The sequence below is a fragment of the Danio aesculapii genome, chromosome 18, assembly GCF_903798145.1.
Source record: "Danio aesculapii chromosome 18, fDanAes4.1, whole genome shotgun sequence".
Lineage (NCBI taxonomy): Eukaryota > Metazoa > Chordata > Actinopteri > Cypriniformes > Danionidae > Danio > Danio aesculapii.
In genome coordinates this window covers 41,952,004-41,979,418 of record NC_079452.1, presented here as the reverse complement: position 1 = coordinate 41,979,418, position 27,415 = coordinate 41,952,004, and the positions used below count along the sequence as shown (strand labels likewise).

Genomic DNA, 27,415 nt, shown 5'->3' with positions numbered 1-27,415 from the left:
AGGGTTTTTTACAGACAATGGTCCAAAAAAAAATATATATATATATATATATTCAGTAAGCAGCAGTTCTGTGGGTGCAAATGCAATGTTGATGCCAGCGGTCAGAGGAGAATGGCCAGACTGGTTTGAGCTGATAGAAAGACAACAGTAACTCAAATAACCACTCGTCACAACCGAGATATGGAGAAGAGCATCTCTGAACACACAACACATCCAACCTTGACGCGGATGGGCTACAGCAGCAGAAGACCACACCGGGTGCCACTCCTGTCTGCTAAGTACAGCAAACTGAGGCTACAATTCACACAGACTCACCAAAATTGGACAATAAAAGACTGGAAAAATGTTGCCTGGTCTGATGAGTCTCGATTTCTGCTGTGACATTCGGATGTTAGGGTCAGATTATAGATGTACCTAATAAAGTGGCCGTGGAGTGTATATGGTGATTGAAATCTACTGACACATTGATAAACTGCGATAAAGGGAAACATTTAAAAGTGTTCTTTGGATGCTTCCTTTCCATCAAACTAAGAAAAACAAGCAAAAAGGCCAAAAGTTGAATTATTTACAGGTGTAAGAAGGCGAGTATTTCCCCTTGCGGTGTCTAGATCATCATGCTGTTGAAGTATTGAGCAGTGCTGATGAAGTGTTAATGTGACAACACTGACAGCAGAAAAGAGCTTGTTTGTTACATTGACCACCTTCCTACTTTGCTTTTTTTTTTCTACACTAAATCATCCACTATTCATTGGTTGCTCCCACCCAGCAAGCGGCCGTGGAGGGCTTTGATTGGAAGAAAGAGCGGCTCGCTCTCGGGCTGGAGGGGGTTTGAGGGTCTGAGGGCGTCTCTTTTGGCCGCCTGCACCTGTCCAAGCTAATGAGCGGCTAATGAGAGCGACAGAAAAAGGAAGTGTTCTGAGGAGAGGATGCAAAGATTCCCTTCCTCCTCCCTCACTGCCTCTATCTTTAAAACTGTAATTAAGGACATTTTCATTGATGTTTGTCTCTCTTGGGCTATATCCACTTCTTACTGGTGTCAAACGACTACTGGGTGTTTGATGAAGGTATTAGTTTTATATAAAAAAAAATTTTTTTTTTAAGTATATTAATGTTGAATAATTTGGGGTCATTACTTTTTCATTTTATATATTTTTTACTGGAAAAAATGTTCTATGCGCATCAAGGCTACATTGATTTAATAAAAAAAAAAACAATTGAGTAATGTAAAAAAATTTATCCGTAAAATTTACTGTAAAAAAAATAGCAACTGTGGTTGCCAGTATTTACCATTAAAAATACAGTACAAACAGTAAAAGTAATTTCTCATTTTTACAGTAAACTACCATATTTCATTAATTTATAGATGTAATATGTCTGTATTTTGGGTTACCAACATCTACACGTCTTTTGTTACACAAACAGACACGTTAACACAGCCATATGCAGGTGGTGATGAGAAAGTTACATAATGAACCAATCCTCATCACAAACAACTTTTCCTTCAAACAGAAAAGTGCTCAGTGTCATTCACACAGCTACTAAACACCAGTATGGTAACACACGTTAAATAAAAATCATGAAATAAACATAGCTTATCAACATTAGATCTAACATAAACCTCTAATGTACATAACTGATGGGGAAACAACTAAAAAGATCCATAGTAATGTCAACAAAAAGCCTAAAAAGCGATTCTGGGAAAGTCAATTTACAGTTATTCGCTGTATGTATTAAGGAAACATTAACCAGGTTATGGATTTTTACTATAGCATTTTTACTGGGGTTTTTTTTACCATTAAAATCACTGCCATTTTTTACAGTATAAAGTTTGCAATAACTTGATTTTTTTGTGCTGTTTATTCTAGTAATGAAAAAAAAAACATTCTAAACCTAGTACTCCATTACGTGTGTAATTGTTAAATATATTTCTGTAGTTGCTGTTTTTATCATGATACTTTGATGAATAGGAGTTTGAAGAAAGAGAACTGTAGATGAAATAGATCTTTTAAATAATCTTTAACAATGCAAAATGACATTTGAGTGTCACTTTTAGAAAAAAAATTCTCTTCTAAAATAAAAATGAAAGTGTTAAAGTCAAACTGTTTAACAGTAATGTATTTCTAGATAGCTCACTGGAATACTGACCCGTACTATAGTTTTGCCAATGAAAGTGCCACCCTAACATTTGAAGTGCTGAGTGTGGTTTATTTAGAAACTAATTTCCAGAGGATCACATGCTTATAATGGATCACGGCTGGTCCTGCACACTGAAACAAAATGATTCAGATGATTCCTTGGATTTACTATTTTTTTTAAGTGGTTGTAAATAATTTATTTGGGCTGAATTTAAACACAAATTAAGTTGATCATTGCTAAATTTAATTTGTGTAAATTCAACACAAAAATGGTTTGCAACAGTTTTACACAACATTTTTTTCAGTGCATCAACTTCTACACGATGCACCAATCAGATGAATCCTTACTCACTATAAATATAAATATGAGTTTCTCACCTGTTATCTTCGTCTAGAAGAATCCCCCATTCCGCCCCTACTTCTCCTGCCTTTTCGTTTTATATTCTGTATCTCACGGGGCATTTACACAACACAATTTTCAACTAAAAATGAAAAGCATTTTGTGTATTGACTATTCATTTCCACAACAGTGTGTTTTGGGAGTCTGCAAACAAACTTTTGAAACCCAATTTCACAGTGCAAGTTTCTAAAAAAAAACTAATATTATTGTCTTTGTATACACCAAAGAAAAATGTGATCATATGAACAGGAAACCTTGAAAGAGATGATTGAGAGAGGCACATGTACATGTTGTCTACAACACTGTAAAATGACTTCCACACAATTCCTTCATGTTGTCACAACACAAATTAATTAAGTTAACCATTTTTACAAATTTAAGTGGACTGAACATAAAACAATTAAGTTGTCCCCAAAAAAAGGGCAACATGGTGGCTTAGTGGTTGGCACTGTCGCCTCACAGCAAGAACGTCACTGGTTCGAGTTCCGGCTGGGTCAGTTGGCATTTCTGAGTTTGCATACTCTCCCCATGTTTCGGCAACGTCGTCGAAACAATACACAGTTCACACAGATTCATAAAAACAAATAAAAATATTGTATTATGCTAAGCCAGTAGATGATGATGTCATTTTTATTTAAAGAGACACAACACACCTGCAGACATAGTCTAAATATGTGTATAGGGACCTGTTTAAAGTATAATATGCATCACCCTTATGTTATTATCTTATGAAAGGGGGAATTGCCCCTTAAGAGTTAGGACTTGAAGGAAAAGTCTAGCATTGTTAATAGCTAACAATGCTAGATTGCTTGTCAAGTACCCACACATGCCTATAGAATTTTTGTAGTTTACACAGAGACAGTAACCTTAGTTTCTAAAGGTGTACATTGTAACCTTATAAACTTCATACTATATAATATGTGAGCCAAGTAGTATGTCCTAATGCATAGTGTTTAGGTGTGAAGTACCTGTACACCAGGGGTTCTCAAACTTGGTCTTGTCCTGCAGATTATAGCTCCAACTTGCCTCAACACACCTGCAAGGATGTTTCTAGAAAGCCTAGAGCTTGATTAGCTAGCCAAGGTGTGTCTGATTGGGGTTGGAGTTAAAGTCTGCAGGACACTGGACCTCCAGGACCAAGATTGAGAATCCCTGCTGTAGTTATTAAAGTTATTAAATGAGGAAACACATTGCCAAGCTGACTATAAAAAATAAAGTAAATCTATTAAGATAACGGAACTGTTAAATTGACTTATTGTTGACTGAATAATTCTGTGAAGTTTACACTCTTTATTTTATAAAGTCACCTAATAACTTTTTTTACAGTGTAGTGGCTTAGTACCTGCACTTCATTAAGATATTGGCTGTTTATTAGAACTCATAAAGTAGATATTCTCTATTATCTTATTCCCTAATCCTATCCAGTACCTAAACCCAACTACTACCATCATAACTATTAACACAGCAAGCAGCAGCTAATCAATAATTACTGAATAATGTGATGATAATTATTGAGCTAAAAGTCAGTTAATGGTTTGTTAATACCACAAAATTTACATTAAAGGGCACCTATTTTACCTCTTTTACAAGATGAAAGATAAGACTTTGATGTCTCCAGAATGTGTCTGTAAAGTTTCAGCTTAAAATACCCATCAGATTATTTATTATATAATGTAGAATCGGCCCATTTTGGTGTCTGAATACATTATAGCCTTTTATAGTGTTTGTAGCGTTTTTGTAGCCTGTGGCTTTAAATGCAAATGAGCTGCTTTTCATTGCCCACCGCTCCAACATGCATGTCTGCTTTTCATGCATAACACCAGAAAATAGTAACAGAGACAGACACAGATGAAGCTGAAATAATGTCACTAGTCAAAAATACCAAGAATGTTTTTTGAAGTATTTGTGGCGGAATCTATTCAAGCATTTCTGAAATGATGAAACACACACAAATGCCGTACACAAGCATATATGCACGTTTACTGACACCATGTAGCTGTGGTGTTTATAGCAGTTAAGAATTACATAGCGATTTTAATTTTTTGTTACAAACATGCTCTGTTTTAGAAACATTTTAAACTTGATTATTGAGGTGCAGCTGATCACAGAGAGTTGTAACATGTTTTATTCCCAGTTTCTTTGCAAAATATGTTCTGTGGACATGTGTATACATGTTAGTATGGAGACATGGCACCTGTCAATCAATTCAGTGGGCGGAGAAAACCACACTCCTATCTGCTTGCTAAGTGTGACGGCATGCAAAGCTGTTTCCGGGTCCAAGCCCTCTATCAAATTGTGTGTGGAGACTCATCAAATGGTAATAATAAACGTTTACAAAGCGATTTAATAAAATCATGATCACAGTATATATCCATGCCTAATGTCCGATGGCCAGAAAGTTATTCATTTTTTTATAAATTGTTAAAATTTTGGTTTATGTGATGCAGTGAGTCCAGAGACTGTTGTGTACACTGATTTTTTATAAAATTCACTTTAATGTGTGAAATCCCTAAAAAGGGGTCATAAACTAATATTTTCTCTATTCAAATGAATACTGCTTGGACCACTTAAAACAGTACTCCATACATCACGACATAACAAGCAGATGTTGCATTTCGATTGGCCCCAAAATCATCGAAAAAAAATGTAATTAATATTTAAGTTTGTTTTATACTAACTAACATAAAAATATCCGTGGTCATTACTTTTTTGTCAAAAGATTTTATAGTGTATGGCCTGCTACTTCCTCAGAGATTAACACAGTAGAAAGTTTACGAATAAAATTAAACCAACCCAAATGGTGCATAAGGTCATGTCATAATAACAACATGGTGGAGGTATTTCCATTCATACCACTCATATTTCAATGAGTTGTGAGGTTCAACTTCAGTAGTGCTAATACGATTTCATTGCCAGTTTCAAAAGTTGGTCTAATCACTCTCCCAAAGCACCGTTGTTGTTGTGAAATTGAACATCCAACACACATAAAAAGTTTTTGTATTTGTATAGTTGAAAGTGTTAAGTAAATGTCCCCCAAAGCATTTTGGGGGCCACCGTACAGTCAGACCCTCCACATAAACCTCAACTAAGTTTGTCCAGCCGTAGTCTGACCTCCACGCAGCAAGGAGTCCCATGGTGGCATCCTTGCGCCTGCGCAGTCTATAGGTGTAGGAACGAGCGTTCCTCTGCCATCCAACAAGTGGGGAGCAGTTCCACCATAATCCTCCTTTCTCCTGCTCACTCTCTCTTTCCCCCGTGGTTCCATTCATATTCTAATCACAGCTTTCCCTTCTGCAGTTTGTAGGCACTCCATCAGAGCCCTCCCTGCCTCAGGCTCTACACTTTTACTTCCCCCTTTTGTGGCCGCTCTCTCCTCCCAGCACACTAAAATAAGGTTGCTTCAAGGAGAGAGCGAAAGGGAGGGAAGGGGGTCCACCAAACTTTCTCTTTCCACTTTCGCCACTGACCTATGAAGTTTTTGATGTCAAAAAAATGACAGCGAACCGTTTGGTCAAGATCATTTTTGTATTTAACGCAACTTTCGTCCTTCATTTTCCACGCGGTGCCTCGATTTCTCAATGGTGTCCTGCGCATCAAAAAAGTTTTGCACTGTGCCAAGAAGTGGCTCTTGGATTGAGAACTTTAAAACTGAAGCAATGGGGGCAGAGTGTGTTTGTGCGTGTGAGGAGGGTACGAAAACGTATTAAATGCTATAATGGGCGATGGGGAGGCCACAGTGCTGGGATTGCGTAGATCTAAGCCTCTTTTTTTCTGGGAAGGGAGCTTTTCTTATTCAAAACAGCCCCACAAAAGACTTCCAGTGAGCCTTGCCACATCCCCATCTGACTCGAAGCCATTCATCAGCCTGCCGAGCCTATCAATGACATGTCCCCCATCAGGGCTCCTATAAAATCAGCCCCTTTCCCATGAAACATCAGCAAACATTTTGACGGCTCTGGCTTTTCCCCCGCTGGATCTCTGGAGTCTGTGACCCCACCCGCTCCTGCAACCCACACCCCCGCCTCCATCACCACCGCCACCCTCTCCACGGACCTCACATCGTATGCATCTCTGCGACGGGCAGTTCTCTCGGAGAGACGGAGGGAGCTGAGGAGGGGGAGTCCTGCACGGAGCCATTTTCTCAGAGGAGCCCCTGGAACGTGCATGGGAAGAGGATGCATTGTGGGCTACTGGAAGAGCCTGACATGGATTCCACAGGTTGGTTCCTGCTGCACCGCCGTGGCATTGGGACGCTCAGGATCTGGGCTCTAACGCGAACACAAAACAGGCCATGGGATTCAGTGACCTGGGATGGGCATCAGAAAAAGTTGCTTAACTTTGCATCAGGGAAGCTTTTGAATTTAGCACAGCAAGAGATAAGTTGGCATGTTTGTTTTTTTGGCCTCGTTTTTATGCTGCTGAGAATTTTTTGGTTCACACAATTTTGGGACTATGTAAAGCGGACGCTGATTTTTATGGAATAGCAAAATGAGTGGAAACTCACGTAAGGTCGCGATTCTGAGTTTGTGGTCAAGTTTAAAAGTTTTGTTAAATTGATGCACCTGCTCAAGCCAAATTTCTGCTTGAGTGGAGCTGCGCTGGGTGCTAATGAGAACTATATAATTGCTTCTCCTGAAGGCATAAACACCAAAGGCGACATTATAATTTGCGCAGATTTATTTACAATGATAGAATGTTTTCCTCTTGGGTTTTAATCTCAAATATTGTTTATAAATTTAAAACATGTCTTAAAAAAACAGCGAAACTCAAAATCGTTAAGTTCTGCTAAATCAACCCAAAATCTGAATTTATTAATTAGTTATTTTCCTCATTTCAGTGATGCTTTTCCACTGATATTCCAGTGCCTGATTATGAATGATCTCAGATCAGTCTCGCCTTTAGATTGAATTTAATCCAATTATTTAGAGCACTACTTAAACCTTTCACAGACCAAATGATTCAATTAGACTGAAAATCTGTTCTGTTCTCAACCAGCTATGAGCCAGCACGGAAAATACATTCGAAATGAAAGGTGCGCCGCTACAATAATAATACTAACGATAATATATATATATATATATATATATATATATATATATATATATATATATATATATATACATACATATTATATATATATACATACATATTATATATATATATATATATATATATATATATATATATATATATATATATATATATATACATATTATAATATTATATATATATATATATATATATATATATATATATATATATATATATATATATATATATATATATATATATATATATATATTGTTTTGTATAAAACTGACATGAATGTGTGCTAAATGTTAAGCTAATACAATTCATTTTTATTTAGTGTTAAATCCATGTTAATAGAATTATTTTAGACAGCCTTTTTCAGGTGTTATCATTGATACACTGAAAAAATATGTCTGCCAAACTGTTGCAAACAAATTATTTGTGTTGAATTTAAACAAACAAATTGAATTTAATAATATTTAACTTAATTTGTCTGTTTAAATTCAGCCTAAATAAATTGTTTACAAACACTTAACGTAATTTTTTTAAGTAAATCCAAGGAATCATCTTTGAATAATTTTTTTTCAGTAAAGTTGCCTTCACTCAAAAAAATATTTTTGCTACTTGTTCAAACTACTTATTTAAAATGAACTGAATCAACAGTTCTTGAGTGTTTTTTGGGGACAACTTAATTTGTTTATCGTCAATCCACATGTTCAGTTCACTTAAATTTGTAAAAAAAAAAATTATTTGTGTTGAGACAACATTAAGGAAACGTGTGGAAGTCGTTTTTACAGTGTTTTAAAAATAAAATATTTTGTAATGCAAAGAATATTTCATAATATTTAAAGTACATTTTAACACCTCACTGTGGGTTTATGTTTCTGAAATGTTGTATTTTAATTCATTTAAACACTCTAAGGATTAGTTATTGGAAGATTATGTCTCTAATTAAAAAAAAAAAACTGCTCAGAACTTTAATAAAACATTGATGGAACTATACTAAGATACATTGTTACTTGATTTTTATCTTCTGTTTAATTGTTTCTGCTGATTGTTGAAAGGGAAGATGAGCATTTAATTCTGGTGCAGAAAGGGAGCAATTAACTATGAACAAACAGGTGCTGCCTTAAGATTTAAATAATTTAATCTTGCATCACATCAAACTGACTTAAAAATCAAGTTGAATCCTGTATAATTAAAAAAATACTTTAAACATGATTGACTTTTTAAATAAGTTGAATTAGTGTAAAACATTTGTCATTGTTTCACAGCATTCAGCTTATTTTCTACCAAACTTTCAATCCTTTAAGAAATGTTGATTGTAATAATTTACAAATAAATATATTTTCATCTTTTAATTATATTGTAATCAAGTCACTCACTTTACACCTGCCACCAGAATAGTCAGACGTCTGGTTGTTAAATAACATCTTCGAGTTTCATAACTTTCATAACTTATTACCTGATGGCTGCTCAACCGACTCAGACTTGGCAACCGATGCTATCGAGCCTGTTTCCATGGCCCGTGTTGAAGAAAAACACAGTGGACATAGGATTGAAATGAATTATACTTTAGTTGTTTCTGTGTTGTGGTGTAAGGACGCCAGTAGCTTTACTTACAAACCAGAAATTTGAAAGGCGCTAAAAAGCTTCCATTATGACGACACCGCTCTGGAGGAGCGCGCAGAATCAATTGAGCGTGCGCGCGCCTGTAATTCGCCTCAGGAACAATGCGGGATTCCTGCAGTTCTGCTGAAAACATTTCAAACACAAACCCAGCTGCACCAAAGAATCGATTGTAATTGAATTGCCCCGTCATTATTATTATCATTATGCCCCTCAACTCAACAGGCAGCGGCTGCAGCCACGTTTTAGGATGTTTATTGGACTCGACCACAAATTGACAGCTCATGATTTGAACAAGAAACATTATATGGAGTTTCAAAAGCACAACAATTACAGTTCAAAACTTTTAAGCTGCCGGGGGAATGAAAGAAGTAGAATAGTTGTTGTTTAGGAATCACGCGCGTTCACGCACCTGTTGCTTTTGCTATTGGGAAATGAAAAGAGCCTGTGATGCTGAAATGTTGGATTACTCTGAATATACAAGAAGCGAAAACAATACTATAGAACGTGTTTTTGTTTGTTTTGTTAGTCTGGGTTAATTTTAAAAGATAAAATCGCACGAAAAGTAGGCAATAGTGAACACTGCATGAAGAAGGCCATCTCACTTTAAGCTAAAAAAGGCATGACGTAATTATATTATAGGACTACCTGTTTTATTTTTATCATTATTATTTTGCAGAGAGCTGGATTGAAAGATGTCTGAACGAAAGCGAGAGCAAGCGCTTCTCCAGCCACTCTTCTATTGGAAATATTTCCAACGACGAAAGTAAGTCAAGTATATGGATAAATTAAAAGTGAATGTCAACAGTGACTGAATATATCTGTATATATAAAAAAGATATTTACTGTAAATACAATTTCATGGTGTAGCTATGGTTAAGATCTAGAAGTGCTTTATTTTAGGGTAAACTATAGATTCTGATTATTGTTTTTTCTTTCATTAAAAGACGAAGAGAAGGAAAATAACCGAGCATCTAAGCCACATTCAACACCTGCTACATTACAATGGTGAGTGCAATTTACACAGGGAATAGCTTATTTTCATCCTGTAGATTAATTTACACATTTCCTTTCAAAACTAATTAAAATGATGATTTCTTATAACTTTAATTTTTAAAGTGATTAATAAATAAAAATATATATTATTTAAAATAATTAATAAACATTTTCAGGGCTCAGATTTGTAAGAAAATTCTAAATACACTTGATTAATGATTTTCAATGCACTTTTCTTGTCCAAACTGGCAATTTGATAGGTCATAAAAATGCTGCTGAATTTCCAAAGGTTGTGTTTGCAGTCGTGTTACTCGCAGGTTGTCAGGATTAAGATATCTGAAAGTAAAACAAATTTAAAAATGATGATGCATTTAAGAATTCTAATATAATAATTAGCAAATACAAACAAACTTGATTGTCTAAATTATATATCTAACTTCACTATTGAAAATTTTTTTAAATGTTTGTATGATTTTAAGCTATTTTCTATGACTTGATTTTCTTGTTTGATATAAGCCATGAATTCACACTGAAACCTACAATTTAATTTGTATTTAGGCTATGCATTTTTAAAAAGTGGACCAATTTGAAAAGAGGAATATGCTACAAATATAATTTTCTTTCATAGTATTTTTGTCTTGTATTCCAGTATAAATATTGAAATATTCGTACATTTTGAATACAAAATATATACAGTTGACGTCAGAATTATTGCCCCTCCCGAATTATTCACCCCCTGTTTATTTTATTCCCCAATTTCTGTTTAACGGAGAGAAGATTTTTTCCAACCCATTTCTAAACATAATAGTTTTAATAACTCATTTCTAATAACTGATTTATTTTATCTTTGCCATGATGACAGTAAATAATATTTGACTAGATATTTTTCAAGACACTTCTACACAGCTTAAAGTGACATTTAAAGGCTTAACTAGGTTAATTAGATTGACTAGGCAGGTTAGGGTAATTAGGCAAGATATTGTATAAGGACGGTTTGCACTGTAGACTATCGGAAAAAATATATAGCTTAAAGGGTCTAATAATTTTGACCTTAAAAGGGTTTATAAAAAATTAAAAACTGCTTTTATTCTAGCTGAAATAAAACAAATAAGACTTTCTCCAGAAGAAAAAAGTATTATCCGACATACTGTGAAAATTTCCTTGCTCTGTTCAACATCATTTCAGAAATATTTAAAAAAATAAATAAATAAACGGGGGGCTAATAATTCTGACTTCAACTGTATATATAGTTTAAATTAAAAATGTCACAAGAGTTTATGCCTAAAGTATAAAAACAGTCTGCCAGTTGGCTAAGAAATAGTCTTAATTATAAAGGAAACAACTATTATTTCTGCTACCTCATAAGCACTTCATTTGTATGATAAACAACTTTTAATATCTTGGAGTTATAGTGCTTCTTTGTAAATTTATCTTGACATAAGAAAATAATTAATATTAGATATGTTTGTATTAGAAAACAAGTCAAATACTAAGAAAACATTTTGGACCATGTACACTGCTAGGACATATGGCTTTAAAATGCCACATTATACAGTGCATGAAAATCACTCCTGTATATATAGCCATGGAAAAAAATAACAGACCACATGGAAATTCTTAGTTTCTCTAAGATGAGTTTAAGTATGAGTATGAGTTTAATGAGTTTATGAGTATGAGTTTAAGTTAATCACTAATATTTGTTGTATTCTATAAGTCTGATTACATTTATTTTGCAAATTTAAATTTTTTAAAATTTATTTGTTAGTTTCAAAATACTATTGAAAAATGCCAATGTTTTCATTTGTTGATGTAGAAAATCAGGGTTAAAAGTTAAAACGTTGATATTGTGTTGTCTAAAATGTCTAGTAAAACATGTCACCTTCTTTATTATTTCATTTTTATTTTAAATTCGGCAGAAATGTCACCAGTAGTTTACAGAACAAAACAGAAATCGTGTCTTACTCAAACACATATATTCACAAATTAGAATTTTTATAGAAATTGAGAACTTTCAAGTGGTCTCTTCCACTCTTCCAATATCTTCCCCTGGCTGTACAGTAAAACTATATAACAGCACAGTAATATTTTACAACTCTGTGTTTAATATCAACACGTAGTGCATTGTAAAGTGTTTTTAGATGTGTCCCCTAACCAAAACAGTTTTTCCACCAGGTTGGAGGAAAACTACGAGATCGCAGAGGGTGTGTGTATTCCTCGCAGTGCCCTGTATATGCACTACCTGGACTTCTGCGAAAAGTTGGACTCGCAGCCAGTCAATGCGGCAAGCTTTGGAAAGGTACTACCATATATATTTAATTTTTTAAGATGGATCATTACCTCAGCAAAACAAGTAAAACATCTGTTACCAAAAAAAAAAAAAAGCATGACATAACTGCATGTTTTATGAAGAGGAGTCGCAGTCAGTGGTCTTTTCTTACACCTCTTCTGCAAACTCATAGCTGGACAATATAAACAATGAGCATGTTCACCCTTGTTCCCACAACCCCTCAACCCACCTACTCATACGGCCACCCCCCGACACCCTTATCCCGCTCCCCCGGGTCCCGTCGGAGGATATTGAAAAAAGAGAGGGGGCCTGGATTAATGTGTAATTAAAGGAAATTTGGAAGGGTGAGATGTTGCGGAATGTTAGATCAGTGGCTGGAGCAGCGTGGGGTGTCCTTTAGGAAGGCTTCATTGATTCGGGACAAAAAAGAGAGAGAGAGCTGGACCTGCCTCCCTGTCTGCTCATTTATCAAGCCAAGCCTGACAGAAACTTCACAGCTTGGCCTCTTTTTTCATCCCACACAATAGAGAGCTTCACTGTTTGCAAAGTTTTCTGCACCGGGAGCTGGACCAAGGAGCATGCGGAAGAAAAAAAAGAAGAAAAAAACAGAGCGAGTGAGAGAAAGAAACTGAGATTTCGGGAAAAAGAAATGTCATTGGATGTGCATGAATTTAACAAAATGATTGAGACTGATTTTTGTTTTTTCACAGTTGTGACAGATGTAATAAACTATGTGGCCTGAAAGGTTTAATGTACGTGTTTTCTTCTTACCATATCCAAACAGATAATAAGGCAACAGTTTCCTCAGTTGACCACGCGGAGATTAGGAACTAGAGGCCAATCAAAGTAAGTTCCTTTACTAATTGTCAAGATTATTTTTGTTAATATTGTACATTTATTAATTTAGTAATAATCAGAATTCCAAACAAATCAAAAATCATTTTTATTACTTGATATAAAATGAATGTCAGCTAACATATAATATAATATATAACTTATAGCTTAATATAAGTAAAACTACTTGTCAAAGAAAAATTTCCCCTCGGCTTAGTCCCTTTATTCATCTGGGGTATCCACAGCGGAATGAATCGCCAACTTATCCAGCATATGTTTTATGCAGCAGATGCCCTTCCAGCTGCAACCCAGTACTGGGAAACACCCATACACACTCATTCACACGTATACACTATGGCCAATTTAGTTTATTCGATTCATCTGTACTGCATGTTTTTGGACTGTGGGGGAAACCAGAGCACCCTGAGGAAACGGGGAGAACATGCAAACTCTACACAGAAACGCCAACTGACCCAGCCGGGATGCAAACCAGCGACCTTCTTGCTATGAGGCGACAGTGCTAACCACTGAGCCACCGTGTCGCCCCATTTAATGTATTAAAATAAAAAATGTAGACATTTAAATTTAATAAGTTATAAAATATATAGACAATTAAAAAAATATATTCTAACTAAATATTATATTAATGATAATAAACCCAGCAGGCACACAACATCATAAGACCTTAATATTAGGTTAGATTTTTTATGATATCAGGTGACCAAAATTCAATGTCTAGCCAGCATCCAAGGGACAACGTTATTTTGATGTCCAATAAAGACGTCAAATTACTTTGATGTTAGGTTGATTTTAGGTTGTGTTGGAAAGTTACCAAAATCCAACATCTGATAGACGGCATAGTGGTAACATCCACACAACATCAAGGTGTAACATAATTAGACGTTGATATTTGGTTGATTTTAGGTTGAACGTTGGACATTGATGTTGGCCTGACGTTGAGTTCTGACGTCAACCCGATTTTCATTTTCAGACTAAATTCAACATCCCCATGACATTAGGGTATGATATCAATATGACGTCATGTTGTCGTCCTGTGCCTGCAGGGAAGTAACACTAAATTAATGATTCAAACTAATTCAAGAGGAACTGGTATCACATTCAAAAAATGAAAAATAGAACTCTGATATATTGTATCCATATGCGTTCTTTAGTGAAACTAATATCACTAACACAAAATATCTCTGATAATTAAGTATAAGTGGGCATGGTGGATCGGTGGTTAGCACTCTCACCTCACAGCAAGAAGGTCCTGTTGGCATTTCTGTGTGGAGTTTGCATGTGTTGGCGTGGGTTTCCTCCGGGTGCTGTGGTTTCCAAACGCCAAAGACATGCACTATAGGTGAATTGGCTCTAGTATGTGTGTAGTATGTGTATGTGTGAATGTGAGATGGCTACGTATATATGTTTTCCAGTACTGGGTCGCGGCTGGAAGGGCATCCACTGTGTAAAATATATCGATAAGTTGGCGTTTCATTCCGCTGTGTTGACCCCTGATGAATAAAGGGACTGAGCCGAAGGAAAATGAACGAATGAATTAAAAAGTATTCTTTTTTATTGAATCAAACTGATTCAAGCAGAACTAAAATTGCTTTCAGAAACTAAAAAATATAGATCTTAATGTTTTGCACAAGTATTATTTTCACAGTTACTCTGTCCATCCACTCGTATAGCACTCCAAACTACTAAATAAATAAATTCCCCTCTGGAGGAACAAAAAACAAAGAGAAAGAAACACATCACCATTTACACCCCAAAGTCATTTGCGTAAAGAAGTACTGCCGTTTGTTTACAAAACTGTATTCTATTATTATTCTGTATAATCAAAAACAGCAGATTATACTATGCATGTCACATGTGATGTGCTTACAGTTGTTCAAGTGTCTGTTTAATAAAAAAAGAAAAAATGTGCTTTAATAAAGCAAAACTGTTAGCAATCAAACAAAATCTCATAAATAAAATTCCCCTCTTTCTTCTCTTTCTCTCTCAGGTATCATTACTATGGCATTGCAGTGAAGGAGAGCTCCCAGTACTACGATGTGATGTACTCTAAAAAGGGCGCTGCATGGGTGAACGAGACGGGCAAGAAAGAGGTCACCAAACAGACAGTAGCGTATTCACCGCGCTCCAAGCTGGGCACTCTCCTGCCAGACTTTCCAAATGTCAAAGACCTAAATCTGCCCGCCAGTCTGCCAGAGGAGAAGGTAAACAGATCACTAAAACCGCTAACCTCCAAACTCCACAACCCCCTGTCTCCCCCGTCCAGATCCTGCTTTCATGTGTCAGCCGGACCTTCCCTGGGCCTGGATTTAGTAGATGAGGACCCGGAGGATTTATGCGCTGGTTCCTTGCGAACTCTTAATCTTTCGAGTAGATAATAAGATCTTGCGTTGGACAAAGGATGGGCACTAGCTGTCTCGCTTTAAAAAGGCGCCTGTAATTTTAAATGGTTTGTGAGTTTCTGATCTTTAAAGCCTCCTTTTATACACTGGTTTGGCAAGGCCTTGTAAATAGTCATTGTTCGTGAAAGCAGCTTTTTTTGTCATTTGGTATTCGTGGGCTCTTTCTTTAGTATTAGGGGCTTTTTTAGTGGCTTATTAATGCATGAGTCAGGGATGAATCTGCTATGACATCATTAAGAGTTTGTGTGGTTCTCTATGGGAAAGTGTTAGAAAAGTCATTTAAATGAGCTTTTTTCTCTCTCTACAAGGTCTCGACCTTTATTATGATGTACAGAACTCACTGCCAGAGGATACTAGATACTGTCATACGCGCCAACTTCGATGAGGTGAGCTTTTTGATTCTGTTTTTAGGTGGCATTTGGATGTTTTAACGAGATGCAAAAATAGAATGATGTTTCAAACCTGTTGGACATTAAAAAGGATATATTGCATTCATTTTTTCAAAATATTTATATATTTTTAATCTGTTTGGCAAATAAAAATGAGCTCATACAGGTTTAAACTACTCAAGGGTGACTAGATGAAAAGTCCGCACGAACCAGAATCGTTTCAACTTAACGTCAGCATCGTGTTGTATTTCCAAACTGAGTTATACATTGTAAAATAGGGCTGGATTTTATTTATTTTAATTATCTATTGATTGCAGCACATAGAGCAGAAGTAAATTCTCTTACTTTTAAGAATAAAAACAAGAATAAAAAGTATTTACTAGCAAAAATCACACAAATTTAACAGTAAAGTAAATGTGAACATTAATGTGAAAGAATTTCAGGTGAAATGGGATATTTAATGAGGAAAATAATCATTTTATTATAAAAATAAAGACCACACTTTACAGTAAGGTTCATTAATGCATTTACTATATGAACTATGTATTAAAATACTTGTACAGCATTTATTAATCATAATTCAACATTTACTATAGCAATATTAACATCCAAGTTCATACTTGATAACATTAGTTATTGCACCCTGAGTTAACATGAATAACAATGAACAAATTGATTTTCATTAATTAATGTTAACATGAACAAACTAACATGTTAGCAAATGCAATAATTAGCGTTAACTAATACAACCTTATTGTAAAATGTTACCAAATAAAATGATGACAGTACTTTTTTATTGTATTAAACAGGATTGTTTATTGTAATTGGACTGGATTATGACGCTGTAAAGAGAGATGCATTAAAATTCACTCACCCTATTTCAAACCTGTATGAGTTTCTTTATTCTGTTGCTTACACAAAAAGAGACATATTTGAATAGAACATATTTTGAAGAATGGGGGTAAACAAACTGTTGCTGATCCCCATTGGGTAGGGAAAAAATACGGATTCTATGTTACGGATACCTGTTTGCAAACTCACATTTTTTGGTGTCTTTAAGCACTCAAAACTGTATATTTACTCACTCTTAACTTGTTCAAAACCTATTTGAGTTTCTTTCTTCTGCTGAACATAACAGAAGATATTTTGAAGAACGCTGGTACTGAATAGCTGGCACCCATTGATTTCCATGGTATGCTTTTTCCAACTATAAAAGTCAATGGCTGCCAGCAACCAACATTTGTCAAATGATCTGTTTTTGTGTTTAACATAAAAAAGAAACTCATACATGGGATAGTAAATGATGAGATCATTTTCTATTTTGCCCTTTAAGGCAATGGTCTCAAACTCAATTTCTGGAGGGCCGCAGCTCTGCATACTTTAGCTCCAACCACCTCCAACTCACACTTGCTTAATAGTCTCTAGTAGTCTTGAACACCTTGATTAGTTGAATCAGCTGTGTTTGACTAGGTTTGGAGCAGAACTGTGCAGAGCCGCGGCCCTCCAGGAATTGAGTTTGAGACCTATGATTAAACATTGGGGTGATTAAATATTGACAGAATTTCATTTGACATGCAAACCATTCCTTTGAATGTTGTTTTTGATTATAGGAAACGTTTAGGGTGATTCTGATGCTGTTATGTGTTATCTTCATGCTTATTTGTGTCTGTTTACATGCGCAGGTTCAGAGCTTCCTGTTGCACTTTTGGCAGGGCATGCCACCCCACATGCTCCCTGTCCTGGGCTCTTCTACTGTGGTCAACATAGTGGGTGTGTGTGACTCCATATTGTACAAGGCCATCTCAGGCGTCCTCATGCCCACCGTCCTACAAGCCCTTCCTGACAGGTGAGCCCCGTTCCTGCTTATTTTGATTTTGTTATATAGAAATTCACACTCATCCTATCATCATCATATCATTTTTTTGCTAACGCTTTTTTTAGACTTATTCTTCTAACCCTAACATAACAGTCTACTAACACTTTACTTGGTGTTCAATGCATTAAAGTCATCAGTTCATTAAAGTCCATGTGAACTGAAATCTTATTCTGACTTTACTCTAGTATAGTGATGTTTATATTTATAGTGACATCATCAGACAGTACATATTTTCGATTATCACAACAGATTTAATCAAATTTGGTAATGGATCCCATTGGCAGTGTTGCATTGCATGTGTGTGTGCTCATGTTTTTGTGACAAATCAGGACACAAAATATTATAATAACATGGGTGTGACACTACAAAAAGAAGGGAAATTATCAGGACATTGCCTGCAGTTTCCTTTGTGGGTTGTATGTAGGGCCCGTAGCCAGTCTGGTGAAAGGGGGGGTTGTTTTTTTTTTCACAAAAAGTGGATCTTTTTGCAGTTATTCTCCTAATTTTCTATTTAATTATGAGGTTCAAATACTGCATTATAGTGACATTTTACGCACTTTTTTGCTGGAGTAGCTTGTCATATGGTCATTAACCTAAAAATTTCCTACCTAAAGTTTTAGAATAAAGAAATATGAATATAATGCTTATTTTTAAAATACAATTTTACATATTATCATATATGATTAGAAAAAAAACGCAATCTGTTAACGTTTTAAATTAAAAAAACTGTAGCCCATTGTCATTAATTGGGCAAATTACTCTCTTAAAGCCTTTTGTGATGGGTTATTTTCACAATTTATTGTGGCATAGCAGTCAAAATAGGACAAATGAGCTTGTATGGGACAGATTTTGGACCTTTGTGAGTGAGGGGTGGGTCTTTCGAACCACCCGTACCCCCTTGGCTACGGGCCTGTTTGGAGTAGGGCGATAGAAAAGTTTGTAAAGTGTAAAAAATAATGGAAACCTATGGAAGGTCCTTACATATTTGCAAAACAAACATGTGTATGTATTAACTTGGAGAGATGTAAGATACAGAGAAAGATACAGGAACTCATTTTTACCAACAGTGATCAAATTGTATAACCAAAGTCACACTAGATGATTTATGCTGAATTGTAATAGCATTAGATGTGGTCAAGTGACTACTCGTTGTTTGAAACTAAGGTGTGCAGTATGAATGTCATTTTATTAATATTATTGTCTTTTTATACAGTTGAAGTCAGAATTATTAGCCCCCCTGAATTATTAGCCCCCATGTTTATTTTTTCCCCAATTTATGTTTAAAGTAGAGATTTTTTTCAACACATTTCTAAACATAGTTTTAATAACTCATTCTAATAACTGATTTATTTGATCTTTGCCATGATGACAGTAAATAATATTTGACTATCTATTTTTCAAGACACTTCTATACAGCTTAAAGTGACATTTAAAGGCTTAACTAGGTTAATTAGGTTAACTAGACAGGTTAGGGTAATTAGGCAAGTTATTGTATAATGATGGTTTGTTCTGTAGACTATCGGGAAAAATAAATAGCTTAAAGGGGCTAATAATTTTGACCTTAAAATGGTTTTTAAAAAATTTAAAACTGCTTTTATTCTAGCCGAAATAAAACAAGTAAGACTTTCTCCAGAACAAAAAATATTTTTCAGACATGCTGTGAAAATTTCCTTGCTCTGTTAAACATCATTTGGGAAATATTTAAAAAAGAAAAAAATTCAAAGCGGGGCTAAAAATTCTTACTTCAACTGAATATGCAATTTATTTTATCTAATTCATGTCTGCTGTGACATGAATTTCCTTTTGGGATTAATAAAGTCTAATAAAACAAAGAAACAAACAATATAATAGATGAAAGATCACACTTGCATTGTGGGCTAAGCAAATTGCATTTATCTTGATTCCTTGTGAAATTTAAATGTGAAGAAGAATTTTGGGTGAAATAGGGTATTTAATGAGGGAAAATAAAAATCATAAAAGAAGAGGATTTTATTTATTATAACTGACTGGACGGAAAAAAAGATGAACCTATATCAAGTGGATGAAGTGGAGAATTTGACAAAAAAGTATTGTAGGTTTGGGGATATCAACTGACATATGAAGTTACGTAAATAACAATTTAAATGGATAATGATAATGAAGATTTGTCCAGATTATCAAGATTGTTCCTTTAATGTCAAAAAAGTATTTCTTTTGATTTGATTTTAGCTCATTTTGGTTAGTCATTTAGTCAAATAAAAAAAATCAGGAAATGGCAAAGATGGACAGTCCAATAATGACTAATAACTTTCAGTCAGGTTGAAATATATTTGGTCAAAGCAGCTAAAGTTTTGTTCATTTATTCGATTTCACATTCAGCATCTTCAGAATTGCCTTCGGTACATTTGTTTTAAAAAATAAGTTAATCTGACAGCTTGGAATTCATCTCTCAAGCTAATTAAATATCTTAAATACTATGTCCTTAGTGATAAGCATTATCTGCATATCTAACTTTTGCACCAGAGCAATTAACTTAAAGTAGATTTCCTGTCAGTGACGCATGAAATGTAATTGCGTCAGGGCATCCTTTGTTCTGTATTCTAAAACATTGTAATAAACAACAGTATATCCTTGTGTGTGTGTTTTGAATCTGCAGCCTCACTCAGGTGATCAGGAAGTTTGCCAAGCAGCTGGATGAGTGGCTGAAGGTGGCTTTACATGACCTGCCCGAAAACCTGCGCAACATAAAGTTTGAATGTACGAGCTAATGTTTTTAACACTCTCAAAACATCCAAATTAATTCATTCTAAGAATATTGTTGACCATATATATATATATATATTTTTTTTTTTCTCAGTGTCAAGAAGATTTTCTCAGATACTCAAACGACAAACATCATTAAACCACCTCTGTCAGGTACATTTTTCATGATTAATATATGGGTTGTTGATGTAACATTGCATGTTCAGTGTCAAAAATGACAATAATGAATATAATTAGTGTTTTCGTCATTTGAAATGCAGTCAATTTTTAAATATTAGATTTATATTTAGTCATTTAGCAGATGCTTTTGCCCAAAGGGACTTACAATTGAGGAGGCATTCAGCAATTCAATAAGAAGAGGCAATACACACAAGAAGTGCTAATATACAGACAAACTGTTTGTGCTCAGTAAATTCAGTAAGGAGAGGGGAGTTTCTTTTTTTTTGATAGAGAAAGAGAGAGAGAAGAGTGTCTCTACAGGTGGTTTGTCACATTTCCTAAACATGTCTTCAATGGATTTTTTTTTTTTTTGAGCCAAATCTCTAGACAAAATTTTTAGCCCTTAAAAGGTCTTTAATTGACTGAAATATTGTCTTGTAGTTCTCAAATAATTTTAAATTGGTTTTAACTTTGTTTATGTAAAGCTACCTAATCAATCCTAAACACGTCACCAACAAATACATCTCAATAAAACTTTTAGAACAGTCTGTACATTTAGTTTTTAAAGAGTTTTTTTTATGTTGTATTATTTAAAATATGTGGCTAAGAAATAACTAATTACAATTATAGGCAAATTATATCAAACTGGGCAAGTATATAATTTTCCTTAGGACCATTAAAAAAACATTTTTAGCGTTTAGCCCTATATAAGTCTGAAATGTCATTCTTCATGGTCTTAAAAATGTCTTAAAAAGGTCTTAAAAAGTCTTAAAGTTGACTTTGTAAAACCAGCAGAAACTCTGTAAGAATAGTTCCAAAAATTACAGCTCTTATAAGTTAATAAGAAAACCGTAAAATCATTTGTAAATACCTCTATTATTACAAGAGGGTATTGGAATAAAATGTCAGTTATTTTTTCCATCCATATATTTTTAAAAAACAGAGGAACTTCAAGCATTTTGTCACTGAAAATTTTCCTCTTTGAAATTTAAATCAGCAATTTCACTGAAAAGCCCAATTTCAATCCCACTGTGAAGCCTCTGACGTGCACCTGTCAATTTTTTGTCTAGATTTTTTTTAGAACATATTTCACTTTTTTGAAACCACTATAAAATTGTTAACTTTTGTTGTCCTTTGGTTTGACATCCATATTTATTGAAAATGTCCAACAAGTCAGAGAAAAAAAATATTATTCATATTTTAATATAAAATAAATAGCACTATATGACGATAAGTGTCCAACAATGAAGATAAATCGCTCTCAATTTATTTGTATATTATTAAGGGTTTTTTAAATACATTTTTCTACATCACATCATAGGATGTATTCAAGATACAATTCAATTAAAATGTAAAAACAAAACAGTAAAAGAATCGATCAAATTAATGACCACTTATAGTACATTTTTTCAAACATCAGACTGCAAACTACAGAAAATTATTAGCCCTCCTGTTTAACAAAGCAAGGAATTTTTCACAGTATTTCCTATAATATAAGTCATCTTTGTTTTATTTAGGCAAGAATAAAAACAGTTATAATTTTTCTAAAACCATTTTAAGGTCAATAATATTAACTGCCATAAACAATATTTATTTTTGACTGTCTACAGAACAAACCATCGTTATACTGTGACTTAATTAATTATCCTAACTTGCCTAATCAACCCAATTAACCAACTTAAGCCTTTAAATGTCACTTTAAGCTGAATACTAGTTTCTTGAAAAATATCTAGTAAAATAATATGTTCTGTCATCATGACAAACATACAAGAAATCAGTTATTAGAAATTATTATTAGAAATTATTAGAAATAAGTTATTAAAGCTATTGGGCCCTATCATACACCCGGCACGATAAGGTGCAAGACGTGTTTGGCACAATTTGTTGCCATTTTCAGACCAGCACAACAGTTATTTTCAAGTTTTACACCACATTGTTTGAATAGCAAATCCATTTGCGCTCATGGACAACCCTGTTAGACCATGCACCAGCGTGCAGAGCTTATTTTTCCGTTCTTAACCCTCTACTGCACGCATTATGATAGATCTATAAATAAAATATTTGACTGTTTTTCTTTTCTTATAATGGCTTAACTTGAAGTGTTGTAAAAAAAAATAGGGGCAATTTTTTTAAAGGTACTTATTGATATGTTGCCATATGGCAACAACGTCCAGTAGTGGATCTAACTTAAAAATGTCTCATTTGAAACTTTCCTTATCATTAATAATTTTGTTGTTTGAAATGTTGTTTGTTTTAATTTAATTACAAAAACCTAGCTTGATAAAAACTTTTTTGAGTTGTGTATATGACATCATAATGATTTGTGGATCTGACATGAGTTGATCCTTTGTTTTTATTGACGTTTTTAATTGCATTCAGCAACTACTCACAATAAATGCCAGTCTGTCAGAGATCGCACCACAGAAAAACACTGCACATCATGTGTCTTAACGAAAGGACATCATTGGCTAAACTAAGGTCTTCTCTTTTCAACAAAAAAATTAGAACGTTGGTGTTAAAGAAACAGTGGCAGGGAAATGAACATAAATATAATTTTGCCATATGGCAACACCATGCGGTAGAGGGTTAAAATAACAAAAGTGGATTCAGATACCCTTAATTGCACCATGCACTTTAGACTTTGCGCCTAGATTGTTAAAATAGAGCCTATTATGTTTCGAAATGTGTTGAAAAAATCTTTCTGTTAAACAGAAACTGGAAAAACAACGTACAGGACAGCTAATAATTCAGGAGGCATAATAATTCTGACTTCTGTAAATATAGAAATGTTTTCTTCAAAACTGGTGTTTTACTGTAAAAAAACTACCCATATAACATTCTGCATCATGTTTTCATAAATGCACAACTAACTGAATGCTTTCGCAGGCCTCTCGAACAGTGATCCACAGTGCGGACATCACCTTTCAGATGCTCGAGGACTGGAGGAACGTCGACCTCAACAGCATCACTAAACAAACTCTTTATACTATGGAAGACTCCAGAGAAGACCAGAGGAGACTCATTATCCAATGTGAGGAAAAGACGTGCGCTTCAGAATTAGATTTAAATTGGGGAAAAAACTAGCAGGAATTGATTGTGAATTATTTATTAGTGTACTTGCAGAGTTATTACTGCAAAAAATCACATGCGGCGCTGTGTTAAAAGCCCCGCTGCTTTATGTTTGGGATTTCACACAGTAGCTGTCAACCAGCACTGAATCATTCCCACGACCATGAGAGACCAGCTTTAAGCACAGACACTGAGAGGTTAACCCTCACAGTTTGACACCCCGAGGAGCATTTCGAATTCATTTCAGCGTCAGCCTCTCACATGACTGATCAGGTCAAAGTTCAGAGATTCTGTCATGTCATCCTCAAAGAGGGAATCGGAGCTCCTCTCTATGCATTTCATACAGAAGCCTCAAATCTGTGCCAATGGGGGTTTTGCTAATAATGTACACTCTTTCTTTATTGGCATCATTTATTGAAAACAATTATCCATACACTCCTTATGTTCCACAGAAGAGTGTTTAAAGTGGGAAAATGTTCATTAGATTAAATATGAAAAATAGTTCTTTTAGGAAATAAGGATTATTTATGAGACCCAAAATGGTTCTTTTGTGGGATCACTGCATAGACACTGTTTTGAGTCTGTTAGCAAAGTTTACAAGCTGATTTTGAAAGCAGACGTTCTTTGTCAAATGTATTGTAAATCTCTTCATAGTGTATCAAGAATTTGACAGACTGCTAGAGGACCAATCTCCAATTGAAGCCTACATCGAGTGGCTGGACTCCATGGTGGAGAGATGTGTTGTGAGGGTAGGTGTACAGTCCATAAAATTCATATTATGCTTTATTTACTTTTTGCTGTATGATCATTATAAATTAGGAATTTCATGTTTTTAAACATAGAAATAATATATATATATATATATATATATATATATATATATATATATATATATATATATATATATATATATATATATATATTTATTATTATTTTTTTATTATTATTATTATTATTTTTTTATACTCAGTATTTTACTCGGCAGTGCTGCATTGATTTAATTGCAAGAACAGTAAAATATGATTTAATAAACAAATCACATTTATCTGCTTTCTATTATTATTCATATTAAAACATCATGTGCATTCCTCTTATTTAGAGCTGAATTTTCGGTAGCCATTATTCCAGTCACACAACCTTTTAGGAATCATTCTAACATGCTGATTTGCTGCTCAATAAACATTTTGTTATTGTTATTATTATTACTGTTATTATTATGGTCATAAATATTAAAATGATAAAATATTAGTTGTGGTGCTCAATATTTTTTTCCTCAGGAGTCTCTGTTAAATTTAACGTTCTAAAAATGATAATGTAATAAATGTAAAAATGTAATTGAAATTTTATTTCACCAAACTTTTAAATGTCTATGTCTGTTTATTTAAATGATATACTACATAATATATGTGAGTCTGAAAATCAAAACAATAAAAGTGTAATACAGATTTAAATTAAGGATTCAAATGTTATGACACATTGTCTTAATTTACAAAAGTTACTAATATTTCATATTCCAAATGTTGGTTTACCTAATTTTTAATAATTTAAAATGCATTTTAGCATGATAACTTTTTCTTTTATATATTTTAATTAATACAGATTAGAAAATGTTTGACATTATATTTTTATGTATAATAGAATGAGGATGCAACATTTTACCCTTATTTTTTTTTAAAGTTATCTTTCCATTAAAGTAGGCCTTTAACCTGCATTAAATATGCTTCCTTGTTTGTAAAATTTATTTTGTAAATGTTATCAGATGCAGACACCAAAACGGGACGCCTCATGTTTGACCCATATTGCCAAAGCCATTCTAAAGCAGTTTGTATGTTTATGCAATCAAAACTCTGCAGGTGTCAATCCCATGCAAGTCTAAATGCCGTCACAACATGCTTAAGACCTTCCGTGATGCAATTCCCCAACTTAATGATGTCTTCATGGCCCCTTTTTTCACCCATTATGGGCCCAGATATGGGCTTGTAAATCTGGTTGCCATAGGAACCTCTACTACCCACCAGACAATAGTTCAATGGGAGGGGTGTTTCCTTAGGGGCAAATCAAATAGTTGACTTGTTGACATGTTTTTGGTTTTTGGGGGTTAGACCCCAGCACGGACCCAAAGGTTAAGGCCCCTGCGCCTTCCCCCAAGCTTTTCTCATGGTAATTCTCCCTTTAGGTGGCAGGGAAGAGACCCGGATCTCTGAAGAGGGTAGCTCAGCAGTTCCTGCTCATGTGGTCGTGTTTTGGGACAAGAGTTATCCGGGATATGACACTGCATAGCGCACCGAGCTTTGGTGAGTCAGACTGCACATTTCGGCACAATTGTTCAATTAGGAAGTCTACAAAGTACAAAAAAGTACTTAAAAGTACAAGTGTTTTGCCAAAAGTACAATTGAATTAAAGTTAAAAAATCAGCTTAAATAAAAAAAAATAAAAGTACCTTACCAAAAAATAAACTTCGGGTTTCATCATACCGAATTGTCCTCTAATGCAAAGTAAAATAAAGTTTTTTTTACAGAAAATGTCACAATAACAAATGTTTTTTATTTGTTGTGGTTGAAAGCATTGGTAATATGTTTGTAAAAAATTAATATAAACATTCCTGAAAATACAGCACCTTTTTTGTTATTTTATACAAAAAATCTATAAATGATGACTGTTTTATTTTACTTTTGTGAGAAATTTCATGACAAATGTCCTTTTACTCAAACACAATACTGTAGAGTGTAAATCCAAAGAAACTGTGATGTTTTAATTTTGTTCCAAAGCTAATTAACAAGCTAAAAATATGTGTAAAACCAAAGATTATTGGCTCTTGCATGTAAAGTAAGCACATCTGTTTTTGTGCTTACCAAATTTAAAGGAAATAAAATGCAAAAAACAAGTACTTTTGGGGCCCTATCCTACATCCGGTGCAATAAGGCACAAGACGTGTTTGGCACGATTTGTTGCTGTTTTCAAGATCAGCGCAACAGTAATTTTCAAGTTTTGCGCCACATTGTTTAAATGGCAAATTCATTTGCATCACTTTGTGGACTCATGGGTGTGTTAAGGCGCATTGTTGGCGCATTGCTATTTTGAAGGACTGAAATGCTAAAAACTAAAAGCTGGTCTAAAGTCCAGTGCATAAACACACTTCGTTATTATTGTTCATTTATTCGTCTGCTTGAAATTAGAACTGAATTTATAAATAGTTTTGAAACAAATCTTTGCGCTTATCAAACGAAATTAAATATGTAGGCTTACGGATGTCTTCAGTAGAGTGTGTACAACACTGTTTCCTTACCCCACAAAAGTAAAGGAGTAAAGTAATGAGTAAAAGTAAAGAGAAAGTAAAGAGGCCTAATGGAGGAGGCTTGTTCTTTTTCCTCACACTGCAGATGTTCTGTTTAACTGTTTCTCGCTAATGATGTGTTCACTTTTTCCTCTTACAAAGTCCCCCACGTAA

General features: G+C 34.3%; 1 protein-coding gene across 3 annotated transcripts in view; it reads left to right on the top strand.

Moving 5' to 3' along the window:
* Nucleotides 1–6,491: 6,491 nt before the first annotated feature.
* Nucleotides 6,492–27,415, top strand: part of rfx4 (regulatory factor X, 4) — a 37,785-nt gene continuing 16,861 nt past the window's right edge. For all 3 annotated transcript variants that reach the window (XM_056478323.1, XM_056478324.1, XM_056478322.1), the window contains exons 1-13: nt 6,492–6,753; nt 9,875–9,961; nt 10,143–10,203; nt 12,364–12,487; nt 13,263–13,324; nt 15,321–15,534; nt 16,041–16,118; nt 17,804–17,967; nt 20,633–20,733; nt 20,834–20,892; nt 23,785–23,929; nt 24,622–24,716; nt 26,144–26,261. In XM_056478323.1, coding sequence (XP_056334298.1) covers nt 6,711–6,753; nt 9,875–9,961; nt 10,143–10,203; nt 12,364–12,487; nt 13,263–13,324; nt 15,321–15,534; nt 16,041–16,118; nt 17,804–17,967; nt 20,633–20,733; nt 20,834–20,892; nt 23,785–23,929; nt 24,622–24,716; nt 26,144–26,261 — 1,351 coding nt within the window. In that variant the 5' untranslated portion in view covers nt 6,492–6,710. The remainder of the gene's footprint in view (nt 6,754–9,874; nt 9,962–10,142; nt 10,204–12,363; nt 12,488–13,262; nt 13,325–15,320; nt 15,535–16,040; nt 16,119–17,803; nt 17,968–20,632; nt 20,734–20,833; nt 20,893–23,784; nt 23,930–24,621; nt 24,717–26,143; nt 26,262–27,415) is intronic.